Source organism: Pelophylax lessonae (genome assembly GCF_965119305.1).
Source record: "Pelophylax lessonae genome assembly, chromosome: 2".
NCBI classification, from domain to species: Eukaryota; Metazoa; Chordata; class Amphibia; order Anura; family Ranidae; genus Pelophylax; species Pelophylax lessonae.
In genome coordinates this window covers 482106091-482122943 of record NC_138769.1, presented here as the reverse complement: position 1 = coordinate 482122943, position 16853 = coordinate 482106091, and the positions used below count along the sequence as shown (strand labels likewise).

General features: G+C 41.8%; 1 protein-coding gene across 3 annotated transcripts in view; it reads left to right on the top strand.

Annotated features, from left to right (window-relative positions):
- Positions 1 to 16853, top strand: part of TPP2 (tripeptidyl peptidase 2) — a 117566-nt gene that overhangs the window by 28401 nt on the left and 72312 nt on the right. For all 3 annotated transcript variants that reach the window (XM_082244505.1, XM_082244504.1, XM_082244506.1), the window contains exons 8-14: positions 2648 to 2724; positions 4230 to 4357; positions 5203 to 5302; positions 5986 to 6134; positions 7427 to 7542; positions 9079 to 9247; positions 12277 to 12434. In XM_082244505.1, coding sequence (XP_082100631.1) covers positions 2648 to 2724; positions 4230 to 4357; positions 5203 to 5302; positions 5986 to 6134; positions 7427 to 7542; positions 9079 to 9247; positions 12277 to 12434 — 897 coding nt within the window. The remainder of the gene's footprint in view (positions 1 to 2647; positions 2725 to 4229; positions 4358 to 5202; positions 5303 to 5985; positions 6135 to 7426; positions 7543 to 9078; positions 9248 to 12276; positions 12435 to 16853) is intronic.

Below are 16853 nucleotides of genomic sequence, written 5' to 3'. Positions count from 1 at the left end.
AACCAGCATTTTTCATCTCAAGGACCCTGACTTGTCTGTGGTGAGACAGGTGCAGCTCTATTACAAAAAAACCTTAACGTGTGTGGAGGGACAAGGATTCCCCATGCAGATCCTCCACCTTCATCCTCTTTGCAGGCGCTCAGCGCTAGAGTCATCCCTTCAGGCAGAATAAATCAAATGCTGAGCACAGTTGTTGTTGGCACTAAAATGTAACAAACTGACAGATTTGACATTAGAGACATCAAGTACCAGAGCTCCAGGATCCTCATTTGATATTGAAGATGCATAGCTGGACACCAGTAATGTTTTTTACATAATTATTTTGCAGCATGACTACAGGGGTACAGTGTGATGTATTGTGGTCCTGTTTTTAACTTTTAGTTGGGAAATTAACTAGTCTGTTCGATATTTCAATTTTTGTTAAAATAAAATCTGTTTGAAGAAAACAAAAAAGTTTCTTTTATACTGTCACATAAAGTGATACTAAAAGTTTTTTTTGTCCTAAAATAAAAAAAGATGTTCTACTTACCTGGTACGTGCAACAATATTGCACAGTGAGCCTTTACCACCTCTTTGGTGGTCCCAGGTCAGTACTGTCTGCTGCTCCTCTTCTATGTGTGCCCCTATAGAATGCTGTGTGTTATTTGGACACACATATGGGCATGCTCCCTAGCTAGGTTGTGTGTTTTCATAGACCCACAACACAGCTTGGCCAACCCCTGCTTCTTCCTCACAGGATCTGACTGACAGCAGCAGAAGCAATGCTGCTCCTTCCTCTGAGTGCCCCCCCTAGCAAGCCGGATGCTAAGGGAGTACCTGCGCTCACGTGCTCCCATGGCTCACACTGCTCTGTGCGTCCTGTGAGACTTGGAAGCGAGAGGAGATGTGCTGGAGCTGGGAGAGGGTGTAATGGATGTAATGTTACCAAAGTTGGACTTATCCTTTTGAGAACATCTCTGCAGGTAGCCTACTTTTGTATGGGTAAGACTCTTCATATGTTGACAGACATTTTTTTGCATTGTGTTGGTGTGCATTCTATTGTGTTTAGCGAGAGAAACAAAGTATTTTTATTTCCTTTACCTTGTGTGCTGTATCTTTAAATACTACTTGTTTTCTTTTCTCCCAGCACACACCAATGCAACCTGTCAACCTATTCCCAACAATGGATTTTGGTTAATTACATTTTGCCTTAACCCCTTCCTGTCCAGCTCCAGCACCCCTTTAGCTGGGCTATTACTCCCCGGGGGCAGAAAGGTCTGCCAGATCATGACTACTGTGATTGGCTATTAGAAGTTGTCACCTGATGGGGAGTCAATCTTACTGGCTTTCGATCATTTTACCAGAGACCATGAGCTGTCTTTGACCGCTCGATAACTGCTCCATGGATGCATATGTACGGTCTCTTTGTCATCACACATATGTGTTACATGGGTAGCAACAGGTTAAGAAATGCAGCCCACCAAACGTGGTATAATTAGATCTTTATGTATGCTCTGAGAGTCAGCCAACCATTCTTTACTTGTCCACCTTGGCTAACTCCATGGAGGAGAGTTATGCTCACGATTGGTCTACAGAAAATGCAGTATCGGAAGAATCAGGCAGCTTGACCTGTCTGTGTGTGGCCATCCTAATAACGGTTTGTTCTATGTATATTTTTAGGATAATGGCTGCTCAGCCTCAATCCTGTAACTGACCAATGTCAGCTCAGTTACATAGGGTGTAGTATTTTTTTCTTCAGGACAGCATGGTGGTAAATCTTGCCATACAATGCTGGGATCCCAGGTTAAGTTGTTACTAGGGACACTAAGTGTGAATAGTAGAAAATAGAGAAGAGACCCATGTTTTACAGAGACCCTGTAAAACATGGGTCTCTTCTCAAAACCCAGAAACCTGTAGGTCATCTGGCTTTTGGCATGTTGCTTTGTGATTAAGGCACATTAGATTGTAGGCTCTTGAGGGACAGATAACGACTTGCCTTGAGGATGGGTAAATATTGGCCCAATTCCTGCCCAATTACGTATACTGAACCTGCCCAATCTCCTGGCTGCTATGTTTGCCCTACTTTTTCAGTATCGCAGAGCTGTATCAGGACTTCTTAAAAGTTACCACAAGGAAACCACATCCTAACCATGAAAAACTAATAGGACATTAACAGTACCTCCAAAAGGATATATTAAAATATCAAATTCTATTTGTAGAAATGTTAAAATATATGAATATATTTTGTACAAAAAAAATGTATTTTTTATCTGCATAGAATGTGGTACTGGACAAGTTTTGTCCAATCTATGCAAGATCTCCGTTGGTTGGATTCCTCTCTCCCAACCCTAGATTATCCAAGTACTTTTTAAAAGTTGTCTTTCATTTTGTTTCCCTTTTTTGTATTCAAAGTGTGTGTGTGTGTGTGTGTGTGTGTGTGTTTTTCATTATTTAGTTTTGTGGTATAGTTTAAGCGATTTGTGATAAAGCTTTCCCTGTGGGGGTTACTACAAACTGACCTTTGTCACTGTCTATCTTCATTGACCAGGTTGCCTTAGATGGTGGCTTTCTGCGTAAAAAAAATTTCTGTGGGTTGTCTTTTTACTTTGTTTAAATGCGTGGCTGGTACTCTTCTGTGCTATGACACTTTTTTTTGTTTGTTTCACAGATGATTGAAGCAATAAAATATAAATGTGACCTGGTCAATTACAGTTATGGTGAAGCAACACACTGGCCGAACTCTGGGTATGTTTCTGTCAAGCCTAAGCATCAGGGATAAAAACGATGCATGCAGCAGAATTGGCTGTGATGAAGGCTGACCACAATGAAGGATTTGTTATGACTCCTGCCCTTTCAGAAGACAGTTAATTATATACTAGGGTAAACCAGAGACACACAGCTCAATGAATCATTTTTTCCATGCTTAACGGTGTGGATGGAGGAATCTCCACTGCCATTTTATTGTATTCAGCTACAAAAAGGGTACCTCCAATGGTTTGGGACTTTGTATGCCACTAAACACTGAAAAATTAGACGAAGTATATAAAATACAATTTTATTACGTAAAGAAAATCAACAATAACTACAACACATATTTATATATACCCAGCAGACAACTGGATATGCATAAGGTTAAAACTTGCATGCAAGGACAGACCAGTATCCGTACAGAAGACTCCTAGGCACTATTGGTGGAGAGAACCGGACAGGACCCTACGCGTTTCGGGTATAAGAACCCTTCTTCAGGGTACAACCAAAGTTCAATGCACTAACTGTTGTACCAAAGGAAGTCCTCCTATAGGGGTAACTGGGCTGTCAATTAAAACGGTATTGACCGAAAGAAGTGTCTGGTCTCCCTTAAATATGTTTCACTGAGAAAGAGAATGGTGTGAAAGATGGCTGGCAAAATGGCAAGACCGTGGGCGCCACAGTGATCCACCTTCTCTTTTCGGTCAATACTGTTTTAATTGACAGCCCAGTTACCCCTATAGGAGGACTTCCTTTGGTACAGTTAGTTCATTGAACTTTGGTTGAACCCTGAAGAAGGGTTCTTATACCCGAAACGTGTAGGGTCCTGTCCGGTTCTCTCCACCAATAGTGCCTAGGAGTCTTCTGTACTGATACTGGTCTGTCCTTGCATGCAAGTTTTAACCTTATGCATATCCAGTTGTCTGCTGGGTATATATAATTATGTGTTGTAGTTATTGTTGATTTTCTTTATGTAATAAAATTTTATTTTACATACTCCTTCGTCTAATTTTTCAGTGTTTAGTGGCATACAAAGTCCCAAACCATTGGGGGTACCCTTTTTGTATCTATCTACCGGGATGATGGCCACTAACACTGGGTACTAAGTGATAGGATTTAACAATTTCTTATTGTATTCAGCAGCCACTGCTCCTATGATTCCCTAAATAGTGTAGCTGATGAACACTAATTGCATTTGATAGGGTGCAGTCATTGTTTGGTTTAATTTGCCACCTGCTCAGTCGACTTTTTAAATCCACTTTTGTTCGAATTGGGGGGTGCTTTCAGGAGCAACCCACAGCTCACATTTTGGCCAATTCAGAGTTAGTTCTGGATGCTGAGCTGCTGTCTGAGGAGCAAGGAGGACTCAGTCATCCTAAAAGGATGGCTTTCAACCTAAAGTTGCTTTGCTAATTTGAATATGCCGTCCTGTCTTGATTATTGAATAGGCTGCTTATTATGAATGTACAATCACATCTCTCACTTAATTTGTCGTTATGCAGAAGAATATGTGAAGCAATAAATGAAGCGGTGTGGAAGCATAACATCATTTATGTGTCAAGTGCTGGAAATAATGGTCCATGTCTTTCCACTGTTGGCTGTCCAGGTGGAACTACCTCCAGTGTCATCGGTAAGTTGGTAATTTTGCAGAAAACGGTAATGCCTTTTTTAAATTGTGGCCCCCCCATTGCTCACCCCTTTAAAAATGTTTGAGACTTTAGCCCAAAATACAAAAACGCAAATGCCTGCAAAAGACCAGGATAGAGAGGCAGACACGTAATTGTTTTAGGCTGACTTCATACTGTTGCTTTGCAGCAACCCTCATTCATTTAACATTGCACTCCAATAGTAAGTACTGTAGATACTAATGAACTCACACATGTGGTACGTTAAATATTCAGATTTAGTCTCCATTCACACTAGCACGACTTGTCAGGCGACTGGGTCAGCCTGACAAGTCGTGTACCGTCGCGGTCCATTGACTGCTACAGGAGACATTCTAATAGGAGCGACACAAGTCGCTCCGACTTAGAAAAAGGGTCCTGTACTATTTCGGGGCGACCTCGGAGCGACTTGCATAGACACTCATTTTGTGAAGTCCGTGTAAGTCAGGCCGAAGTCGCGCTGCACGCGACTTCATAGGTCGCCCCCGAAGTCGGAGTGACGTAGTGTGAACCGAGCCTTAGTGTTAGTTTCACATGGCTGCTTGCAAAGGTTTTCTCTTGTGGAGTTCAACTTGTACAGCAATTGTATCAAAAATATATCCTCCTTTTTTGTTAAATGACAAAGTAATATTGAGCTGCTCAAACAACCTCTTTTCAGATAAAATTAGGACGTGGATGAAAATAATGATAATATTGGTGAATTGGGTCTCTTACCTTTTTTACTTTGGTGATTCTGGTAATAATTGCGATGATGACAGAAGCTATTAGAGAAGGCTGGAAAATGTTAGTATTGTGCTCCTGTTCCCTATAGGTGTGGGTGCCTATGTATCTCCAGACATGATGGTTGCAGAATATTCCCTCCGTGAAAAACTTCCTGCCAATCAGTACACATGGTCTTCAAGAGGTCCTAGGTATGTTTTTTCATCTGAGATCTGTACTAGTCTTAGGAGGTCAAAGATTGAGCTATGGCAAAGTAAGTGGTTTTAGTTTAAAGTTGGGCAACTCTTCTAAACAGTCCTACATGTTTGACTCTAAGCTCTTTCCGTTGGCTGAAAGTGCACACATGGTAGGCTGCCATCACTGCCACTAATTGAGAGGCAATGATTTAGAAGGGACATCCAGTAACAGAACATGCTGTTACTGGCAGAAGTTTCAGGTAAAGAACCTTTTGTAACAGATTCACAATAAATTGATTTGCTTAAGAAAGCTGTATACAGTGAGGCACAATGCCAAACATAGCATAAAACAGGTTTTGGGTTTACTTTCGTTTTAAACAAAGACAGTTATTGAGTCCATATAATAAAGGACCCTAGCTTCTGTGTTCAGTGAACATTGAAAGTGGCATTTGAAGAAATTTGTATGATCATTTTACTGGGAAACTTCGGTGTCTCGTTACAGCTGACATATGCTCAGCCTGAATGCTGGCTGATTTCTATGGGCTTAGTTTCCCTTTGTCATGGGGGGTTGTATCTGTAATTCTTAATCTAAACTTTAGTAGTTTTTCCAACGATTAATACATGTACAAGAATAATTGTGTCCTATTCATTCCCGATTTAATAAATAAGATTTCTGTGTATTATTTTGATATTATCAGCACTGATGGAGCTCTTGGAGTCAGTATTAGTGCTCCAGGAGGAGCTATTGCATCCGTGCCAAACTGGACATTGCGGGGTACTCAGCTAATGAATGGAACATCCATGTCTTCTCCGAATGCTTGTGGAGGCATTGCACTAGTATTATCAGGTTAGCATCATTTTCTCACTTCTAATAGAAGAAGCTTCTCTATCTAAGGCGTCCACTATGTATATTATGAAACGCTTGTGCCCCTTGTTTACATATTGTCTTTTAGAGCCCATTCACATTGAGGCGACACGACTTCAGGGGGCGACCTGTGAAGTCGCGTGCACCGATGTGCACCGCGACTTCGGCGTGACTTGCAGAGACTTCACATAATGGAAGTCTAGGCAAGTCGCTCCGAGGTCGCCCCCAAAGTAATACAGGACCCTTTTTCTAAGTCGGAGCGACTTGTGTCGCTCCTATTAGAACGGGTCCTGTACTACTCAATGGACCGGATAACAAGTCGCCTGAGAAGTCGCGCTAATGTGAATGGGCTCTTACCTTCAGTGTTTGTGTGTAATATTTAACCACTTACAGCAGTGTACTGTGGACAAGCAGGCCCATACAGGCAAAGCAGAATACTGGTCTGTTTCTGAGTTTAGGGCGCTCGCACGCAAAGCAGGGATATATAAAAAACAAAGATATTTAGTAAAAAGCAGCACACATTACACAAATTACCAGTGTTTAGGCGCATATTTAACCCCTTGATTACCCGAAATGTTAACCCCTTCCCAGCCAGTGACATTCGTGCAGTGACAGTGTGTAGTATTCTGACTGATCACTGTATTAGTGTCACTGCTGATGTCAGTTCCCACTCAGTGTAAGTTAGCGTAAGATTGTCCACCGCATCATCGCAGTCCCACTATTAGTCAGTGATGACCACCATTAGTAAAGCAAAAAAAAAAATGTGTATACCATAGCTTGGAGAATCTATAAATTTTACGCAAACCGATCAATATGCACTTATTGGGGTTTTATTTTTTTTATCAAAAACATGTAGCAGAATACATGTGCTTACATTCATAAAGAAATTTTGACTTTTTTTTTTTTTTTTTTTTTTTTTTTTTTTTGGACATGTTTTATAGCTGAAAGTAAAAAAAATAGATTTTCTTTTTTTTTTTTTTTTTTTTTTTTTTTTTTTCATTTTATATAATAAAAAATAAACAAGTTGATGATCAAATACCACCAAAAGAGAGCTCTCTTTATGAAAAAAAAATGCTATAAATGTTTTTTGGGTACAGTGTTGCATGATTGCGCAATTACCAGTTAAAGTGCACAGTGCTATATAGCTAAAAATGGTCTGGTCATAAAGGGAGTAAAACCTTCCGAAGCTCAAGTGGTTAAATAGTTAAATAATAGTGTGTTCATACTTTTTTACTCTTTTTTTTTTTTTTTTTTTTTTTTCTTTTTTTTATCAGGTCTTAAAGCAAATGATGTTCCTTACACTGTGCATTCAGTAAGAAGAGCATTGGAGAATACTGCTTTAAAAGCTGAAAACATTGAAGTTTTTGCCCAAGGGCATGGCATTATTCAGGTATTTTTTGTCTAGAAACACAAATATGGTCTCTTGTATAAAAAATGCGGTTACCACCTCCCATGTTGACTACTGCTGTCTTAAATTCACAGTGTAAAATACTTTCTCCTGTTAAGGGAGCGGTTGGCACAGATCCTTGCCAACAATATTGATTTAAGTTTCCACACCTTTCGAAAGTATGTTTCCACTTGACACCAAAGGTCATCTTGGCCTTGATGCTTAGGAATCTTGCGCTGGAGTTGGGAAAGTGATCCCTTCCAATTTCCTGGAAGATCTTCATGGAGGATGCCAGTTTGTTGGGCTTGGAAGAAGACCTGGATACCCTGTCTGTCTGTGCAAGGGAATCGATCGTCAAATGAATCTTGTACCCCAATCAATGCTCCTGGAACTTAGGCCTGGAACTTAGGCCAGTTTGTATGTTCCAGCCACACAAGACCTACTATATGGTGGGTCATCCAATCAGGATTTAGTCAGAAAACCCCATGACAATAGTAAACACCAATTATCGAAGAGGAACCAGAAGTCTGTCTATGACAAGAGGTAGAACGGGTCCTGTCCTGAACAGGATGTCACAATCCAGCCATGTCCTCTGTTTACATCCTAGACATGTACATCTGGCAGGAAGACTGCATTAACCAGCAGTGCCTGCTTCAGGGAAAATGGTGAGTCGAGATGGGAGCATTCCAGTGATCTTTGTGGCTCCAGTTTGGTCGAAGCCGTTGTGGTACTCTGACATGATCAGACTTCTGGCAGACTCTGTGGGATTTTCCAGATCACCTGGATCTTCTGTCCAGGACTGGTTTACCGTACTGCTATACGGTTACTGGCTTTAACTACTTGCCGACCAGCCACCGTATTGATACTGCAACAGGTCGGCTTTGTCCCGCGAACTACGTACCTGTACTTCGCTTCCTGACACAGCTAATGCACCGATTGTCCACAGAGGGAGCCAATCGGAGTCCCCTGGGCACCCCCGATCGCTCCCCATGGAGACAGAATGCCGGTCTGCCGTGTTAAACACGGCACACTGCTGTTCTGTCAGTGATGAACACAGGGATCCTGCGTTCCTCCTATTTAGAAACACAAGTCTGTGTTCATCCAGTGAGTCCCTTCCCCACACAGTTAGAAAGCATCCCCTAGGCACACATTTAACCTTTGATCGCCCCTGTTGTTAACCCCTTCCCTGCCAGTGTCATTAGTACAGTGACAGTGCATATTTTTAGCACTGATTACTGTAGAATTGTCACTGGTTCCCTCAAAAATGTCAGTTAAGTGTCCGATCTGTCCGCCAGTCAGTCCCGCTAAAAATCGCTGACCGCCGCCATTACTAGTAGAAAGGAAAATAAAAATTAAATAAATCTTTCTCCTAGTTTGTAGATGCGATAACTAACTTTTGTGCAAACCGGTCAATGTATGCTTATTGGGATTTTTTTTTTTTACAAAAAATATGTAGCAGAAAACCTATTGGTCTAAATTGATGAAAAAATTCTACATTGTTTTTATTGATCTCTTTTTTTTCTTCGTTTTTAATTGTAGGTCGACAAAGCCTATGACTACCTCATGCAGAACACCTCGTTAATCAATAAAATAGGTTTTACAGTTTCTGTTGGAAATGGTCGTGGAATCTATCTCAGGGATCCAGTTCAGGTTGCTGCACCCTCAGACCATGGTGTAGGCATTGAGCCAACGTTCCCAGAAAATACAGGTAAGCTCCAGTAATGCTCTACAAGGGTGGTGGTAAAAATGCGTATATATTTCAAGTTTTACTTTAGTCGTACAGTTCGCAGGCTGCTTTAATTCTTGACCATGGGTTATATGCTGCCACCTTAAAGGGAGGACACTATTTCCCTTAGGGGATAGAAGACCTTTCTCTGAGAGGTTTCTGGCTTAGGATTCCATATTATACCTAAAGATTGGAGATTTTATTTGGTCCTGCACACATATAATACCTTTCTCCCCCTGGCTGTATTGACGTCACTGTAGCCATAAGACTGGAGCGTCTAGATTTGGCACCTCCGTGCCAGTGCCTCAGGGAACCATACCTTAAATGGTTCCATTCATTCATTCATTCAGAAAATGCAAAGTACTGTCTGATTGGAAAAGGTGGGGAGCAGTGTGACCTCCCTCTCCTTCTCTCCCTGCTTCTCCTACCTCCCTGCTTCTCCCACCGCATCCAATCAGAGAACACTTAGCATTCATTCAATGCAAACCATTCTCTGAATGGCACCGCCCAACTGCTGAGCACAGGACCCTTTAAGCAAGTGGAGATCAATGGATTAGTAGTGTCTACTAAAGTGATTTCCAGCTTTCAGGGGTATCAGCCAAGTATGTTATATTATAGTGTTACCCTGGTCCAAGGTGGACCAATGTACCTGTATTATATAGCCATACCTGGAATTGTTCTTTAATTAGGATAATGTCCTGCCTTCTCTATGTCCTACTCCAAAGCATCACAAATAGAGATCTCTACATTAATTAGATTTATTATGCGCAGTGCGGTTTCTCTCAGTCACTGCATCCATCCAAATGTTGGATTCTCTGTGTCTTGCCTGCGGGCTTTCGCAAGGGGTGTCCTACATCTCGTTTCGCCATCTCTAGGTGGATTAGGCATCTTATCACTAAGATTTTTGCCTTTAAAGTATAGGAATCCTTCTCCTTTCCCTGTTGAGGCCCACTAAGCTCTTTCAGTTGGTAACCCTTGGGCTTTTTAGCACAGGCATCTGTTTCTCAGATTTGCAAGACCAGAGTTTAAACAGCAGGATGTACAGCCCCCTTGCTGATGCCAGCTTTGGTCGTAAGGAGCTTGAAACACTCTTTGAGTAAGGAACCTGGTTGCCTTGGTTTGGGTCCACCGCTCAGTTTTATTGCTTGAGGGCATCCTATGGGTAATAATTCATAATGAAGAGCCTGTGTCCTGTACCTTTTGATTAACAAAGGATTTTTTATTTACAGTACCTTGAAAGAATATTCAAAATTTTCCACAATTTGTCATGTTACGACCAAAAACGTAAATGTATTTTAAAGGGATTGTATGTGATAGACCAATGCAAAGTGGCACATAATTGTGAAGTGGAAGGAAAATATGTAGTTTTCAATACTTTGTAGAACCACCTTTCGCTGTATTTAAAACTGCAAGTCTTTTTGGGTAAGTCTCTACCAGCTTTGCACATCCAGAAAGTGAAATGTTTGCCTATTCTTTGCAAAATAGCTCAAGCACAGTCCGATTGGATGAAGAGTGTTTGTGAACAGCAATTTTCATGTCTTCCCACAGATTCTTAGTTGGATTTAGGTCTGGACTTTGATCAGGCCATTCTAAGACATGTATATGCTTTGATCTAAAACATTCCATTGTAGCTCTGGTTGTATGTTTAGAGTCATTGTCCTGCTTGAAGGTGAACCTCCACCTCAATCTCAAATCTTTTGCAGACTCAAACGGGTTTTCTTCTAAGATTGCCCTGTATTTGGCTCCATCCATTTTCCCATCAACTCTGCCAGCTTCCCTGTCTCTGCTGAAGAAAAGCATCCCCACAACATGATGGTGCCACCACCATTTTTCACGGTGGGGGATGGTGAGTTCAGGGTGATGTGCAGTGTTAGTTTTCTGCCACACACAGCGTTTTACTTTTAGGCCAAAAAGTTCAATTTTGGGCTCATCTGACCAGGGCACCTTCTTCCACGTGTCTCGCAAACTGGAAACAGGACTTCTTATGGCTTTCTTTCAACAATGGCTTTCTTCTTGCCACTCTTCCATAAAGGCCAGATTTGTGGAGTGCACAACTAATAGTTATCCTGTGGACAGATTCTCCCACCTTAGCTGTGGATCTCTGCAGCTCCTCCAGAGTTACCATGGGCCTCTTGGCTGCTTCACTGATTTAATGCTCTTCTTGCCCGGCCTGTCAGTTTTGGTGGATGGCGGTGTTTTAGTAGGTTTGCAGTTGTGCGATACTCTTTCCATTTTCAGATGATGGATTGAACAATGCTCTATGAGATGTCCAAAGCTTGGGATATTTTTTTTTTTTTTTTTTATAACCTAACCCTGCTTTAAACTTCTCCACAACTTTATCCCTGACCTGTCTGGTGTGTTCCTTGGCCTTCATTCATGATGCTGTTTGTTCACTACGGTTCTCTAACAAACCTCTGAGGGCTTCACAGAACAGCTGTATTTATACTGAGATTAAATTATACACAGATGGATTCTATTTACTAATTAGGTGACTTCTGAAGACAATTGGTTCCACTAGATTTTAGTTAGAGGTTTTAGAGTAGAGGGGACTGAATAAAAATGCAGCCACACCTTTCAGATATTTATTTGTAAAAAAAATTTGGAAAGCATTTTATCATTTTCTTTCCACTTCACAATTATGTGCCACTTTGTGTTGGTCTGTCAAATAAAATCCCACTAAAATACATTTAAGATTTTGGTTATAACATGACAAAATGTGGAATATGTTCAAGTGGTATGAATACTTTTTCAAGGCACTTTTTACCTGTAAAAATCCTTTTCTTGGAGTATATAGGGGTTATGTTGTCTTTCCTAACAATCTTTTCCCCACCTAAAGGTGGCAGCTTGTATACCCAGCTTCATAATTTTAAAGGAACCTGTGTTCTGTACTGTTATCCAAGAAAAGGATTTTACAGGCCAGTCAATGCCAAATCTTGAATCTTCTGTCTTCGTAAAATGATCACATATCCCTGAAATGACTCAATAATATATTATGTTTTGTTTTTTGTCAGAAAATTCTGAGAGAATTTCCCTCCAACTTCACTTGGCTCTTACATCAAATGCCACCTGGATCCAGTATCCTAGCCATCTGGAGCTGATGAACCAGTGTAGACACATAAACGTCCGTGTGGATCCCCGGGGTCTGAGAGAAGGGGTACATTATACAGAGGTGGGCATTTTACACATTTCTGAATGTTTTCTTGACAGCAGTGTTTAAAAAAACATTTATTTGGTTTTTATAGCTTTTCTTTTGCTGTTCCTGAAAACCAATTTATTTTTAAAAAGGTCATAGGATGTTGTAATAAAACTGTTTTTTGTTTTTAGGGCTTGTGCCATGTGTTTTGGCAGAGCTCTTTAAAAGAGAATTCCAGGTTTTCTGACACTTTGTCCAAGCTGGCCCTGCATAATTTTTTTAACATCATATTTTTTTTTTTTTTCAATTTTTTTATCTAAAGTACAAACATTGCCAGTAAGGCGAAACGGAACCTACAAATATTTGTAGATGGCATGCAGCACATAAGGACCACATTAAGACCGGTATAAGAGTATCTATCAAAAGGCCAAGAGTGTACTAAATCCTAGGTTTCCCAAGTCATCTTCCAGGACGGCCTTATGAGAGAGTGGCTCCTCCCACCTAGCACAGGAAACACAAATCCACATTAGTATAAAAAGGCAGGCACTATGCATGGTCCCTCAGTTATTGTGTTTCCTCCGGCCAGACAGCATCACGGATTTGTTTTCTCATCAACTGTCAGGCCTCCTGGGCTACTATCTGTTTCCCCTGGAGCAGTGTTCCTGGGTAGATGGAAGGATTAGCTTGGGTTCCCCTGGGGGTGTCACCCAGGGGAGGCTAGGGGACCCTCTCTCCCCTGTGTTTTTTTGGTAGGTTCTTAGGCCAGCCATTGTAGGAGGCTAACCCTCTCCCCTGTGGGTTTAGTGCAGTGCACTTACCTGTAGCTTCCCCCCCATGTGTTACTGTGAAGCCAGGCATGGCTTCCTGGTGCTTTTGGAGGCTGGGGGCAGAGTGCTAATGTCACCTTCTGGTGGAAGTGATTGGGGGGGGGGGCAGGCCGTATTGGATGGGGCAGAAGCTGGAATGGAGTCCAGGATGTCCCAGTAGGATGAAGGGGGAATGCACAGTGCCTAGGCATTCCAATCCACACATGCCAGGCCAGGATCCACAGAGGAGGACACTGGCTAAGCTGGGTGTTACCAGCCTATTTAAAGAACCCTGCACTGATCTCCAGTTCCCTGCATTTGCATCACGGAGGTGGCTGCTGCAGAGGAAGAGGATTAGGGGACGCAGGAGGATCCAAGCCCTAAGGTAGGAAAGTGACGAATGTGCATCTTATCCTTACCTGCTGCTTGTTGGAGGGAGCACTGAGTGGGGTGTTTTAGTTAGTTTGTTTTTTGGAGAGGTCAAGGAATCAGACGCAGGTGTCCTTTTTTCCTTCTTTTTTTTTTTTTTTTTTTTTTCTTTCTGAATCCGCTCCTTTTTTTTTTCGTTTGTGCCTCCCCAGGGGAAGAGCTGCGAAGATAAGCATGAAACAGGGCCCACTAAGGTCCCTAAAAAAAGAGATGTGCTTCCTTTAAACAGAAGTTGTCATCCTCATGGAAAAAAACTTTATGCCAGGAATGCATAGATGCCTTAGCCAAGAAAGAAAGTAGCTCTGTGTTCAGGACGTTTCTAGATACCATGAAGACTGAAATGGTTAAAATATTTGAATCCTTTAGAAACTCTTCAAGATTCAGGACCCCTGGATACTGCAATACCTAGTACTTCCATTTCCAGCTCAGCAACTCCCATTCCCACCCCTGCGGCTGCCGAGGGGGATCCAGAGGTGCTAGAGCAGATGGGAGAAGGATCCAGCGGGGAATCTAGCCCTGAGGAGGGGGAACTCAAGTCGGAGAGGTAGTAGAGTTCAGAAATTCCTTTAACTTCTGATGAGACAGAGAAGCTCCTAAAATTAATTTCTGATACATTAGAGCTGGTAGAGGAGAAGAGGATCTATCCTTGACCAACTTTATGCGGGGTTTCATACAAAAGAGACTCAATCCTTCCCTGTACATGCAGCATTGAAGGACACAATCTTGCAGGAATGGAAAGCCTCAAAAGAAGGTTTCCCTTTTAAAGAGGAAGACTCATCTTTATGGGAAAAGTGTCCAAGACTGGATGCAGCTTTGTCCAGGCTTGCAAAGCATTCAGACTTGTCATTTGAAGACACAAGCTAACTTAAAGATGCCATGGACAGGAAGGCAGAAGGCTACCTAAGGAAGGCATGGGTGGCAGGAGTGGCAAACTTCCAACTGGCCATTACTTCTACCTGCGTTGCCAGGACCCTTGGTCTTTGGTTGAGGCAATTAAAAGTTTTGCTAGAAAATGATACTCCTAAAGAGCTTCTAGATTCCCTCCTGGTACTTAACAAATTGTTCGCTTATGTTGCTGACGCTTCGGCTGAAGCCATCAGGTTTTTGGCTAGATGCACTGCCCTGATCAACCAAGCAAGGAGGGCTATTTGGTTAAAAACTTGGGCAGGGGATGCCTCTTCCTAGACAAAGTTATGTTCTCTGCCATTCAAAGGAAATATAGTCTTTGGTGAAGATCTAGAATTCAGTGTTGGAACGTTCATCAGACGGGAAGCAAAATTTTCCGGGTCCCCAAAAAACAGCAATACAAGAAAGGGGTTCGTCCTTTTTAAGAAAATGGGACCTAAAGAAGATAGCCAGCAAGAACAAAAGGAGGCGTGGCAATACAGAAAACCAAAGTGAAAAGGGGGATTTCCGTTTAATCCCTCGCAGCTTAAGGAAAAAGGGCAATGACTCCCCTTGCCAGGTAGGAGGGAGACTGGGGGGGCTTCCTATCCCAGTGGCAGGTCACATCAAACAATGCATACATCTTGGATCTAATCGCCAGAGGTTATCCGATAGAAGTCAATCATATCCCCCCGGAAAAATGTTTAGTAACCCGGCTTCCGAAGAATGTGAACATGGCAGCTGCCATGACAAATCTGCTCCAAGAAATGGACCAAGGAGTCATATCCTCCCTATCGCAAAGGGAAAGCAGGGGGGGATTTTACCTCCCACATCTTTCTAAGGAAGAAACAGTCAGGAAAATTCAGACTGATCCTCAACCTGAAAATGTTCAATGTTCAACAGAACAGTTAAATACAAAAAATTCAAGATGGAAACAATCTTTACAACAAAAGAACTACTGACGCAGGGGCATTCATGGCCACAATAGACCTGAAGGATGCTTATTTACAAAATCCCATCACAGAAATCTCAAAAATATTTTTCAGTTTTGCAGTAAAAGGTCCAAATCAGACAATCCTATTTCCAATTCAACCTTCTACCATCTGCGCGAAGAATCTTCATAAAAGTGTTATCAGAAGCATTACAGACCTTGAGGACAGAAGGGATCTTGATAATACCGTATCTAGACGACCTGCTCTTGTTAGCAAAAACTGTTATGTTCAAAGACCTTTCCAATAACATAGTCACCTTCATTGTCTAGGTTAGATTTTAAACACCGAAAAGTTGAATTTTCTCCCTGCTCAGAAAGGTGTTTTCCTGGGTTATATAGTGGATTCCCTAAAAGCAAAAATCTTCTTACCAGAAAAAAGGCGGGAAGCGCTGATGTCCGAAGCCTTCATGCTCATACTGAACCCCACAACGTCCATCAGAAAGATAATGAGATTGTTAGGACTGATGACCACAGCGATTCCGGCAGTGACTTGGGCCCAGACTCACATGAGAGCTCTTCAGAGGTTCAGAGGCTCTCCCTGAAGTAAACATGGGTTTACTTCAGGGAGATCATGTCAAACAAATCTTATAGATTTTTTTGACTGGGTGACTAAAATAATAGACGGTGGAGGTGCAGTAGACATTGCATATCTAGATTTTAGTAAGGCTTTTGACACTGTCCCACATAGAAGACTTATCAATAAACTGAAGTCATTGAGCATGGACTCCCATATTGTTGAGTGGATTAGGCAGTGGCTGAGTGACAGACAACAGAGGGTTGTAGTCAATGGAGAACATTCAGAACAAGGTCATGTTACCAGTGGGGTACCTCAGGGATCTGTACTGGGACCAATTTTGTTTAATATCTTCATAAGTGATATTGCAAAAGGCCTCGATGGTAAGGTTTGTCTTTTTTCTGATGAAACAAAGATATGTAACAGGGTTGATGTTCCTGGAGGGAAACGCCAAATGGAAAAGGATTTAGGAAAACTAGAAGAATGGTCAGAACTCTGGCAACTGAAATTTAATGTTGATAAGTGCAAGATAATGCACCTGGGGCGTAAAAACCCAAGGGCAGAATATAGAATATTTGACACAGTCCTGACCACAGTATCTGAGGAAAGGGATTTAGGAGTAATTATTTCAGAAGATTTAAAGGTGGGAAGACAATGTAATAGAGCAGCAAGAAATGCCAGCAGAATGCTTGGATGTATAGGGAGAGGTATAAGCAGTAGAAAGAGAGAAGTTCTTATGCCGCTCTACAGAACACTGGTGAGACCTCACTTGGAGTACTGTGCGCAGTACTGGAGGCCATATCTCCAGAAGGATATAGATACTCTAGAGA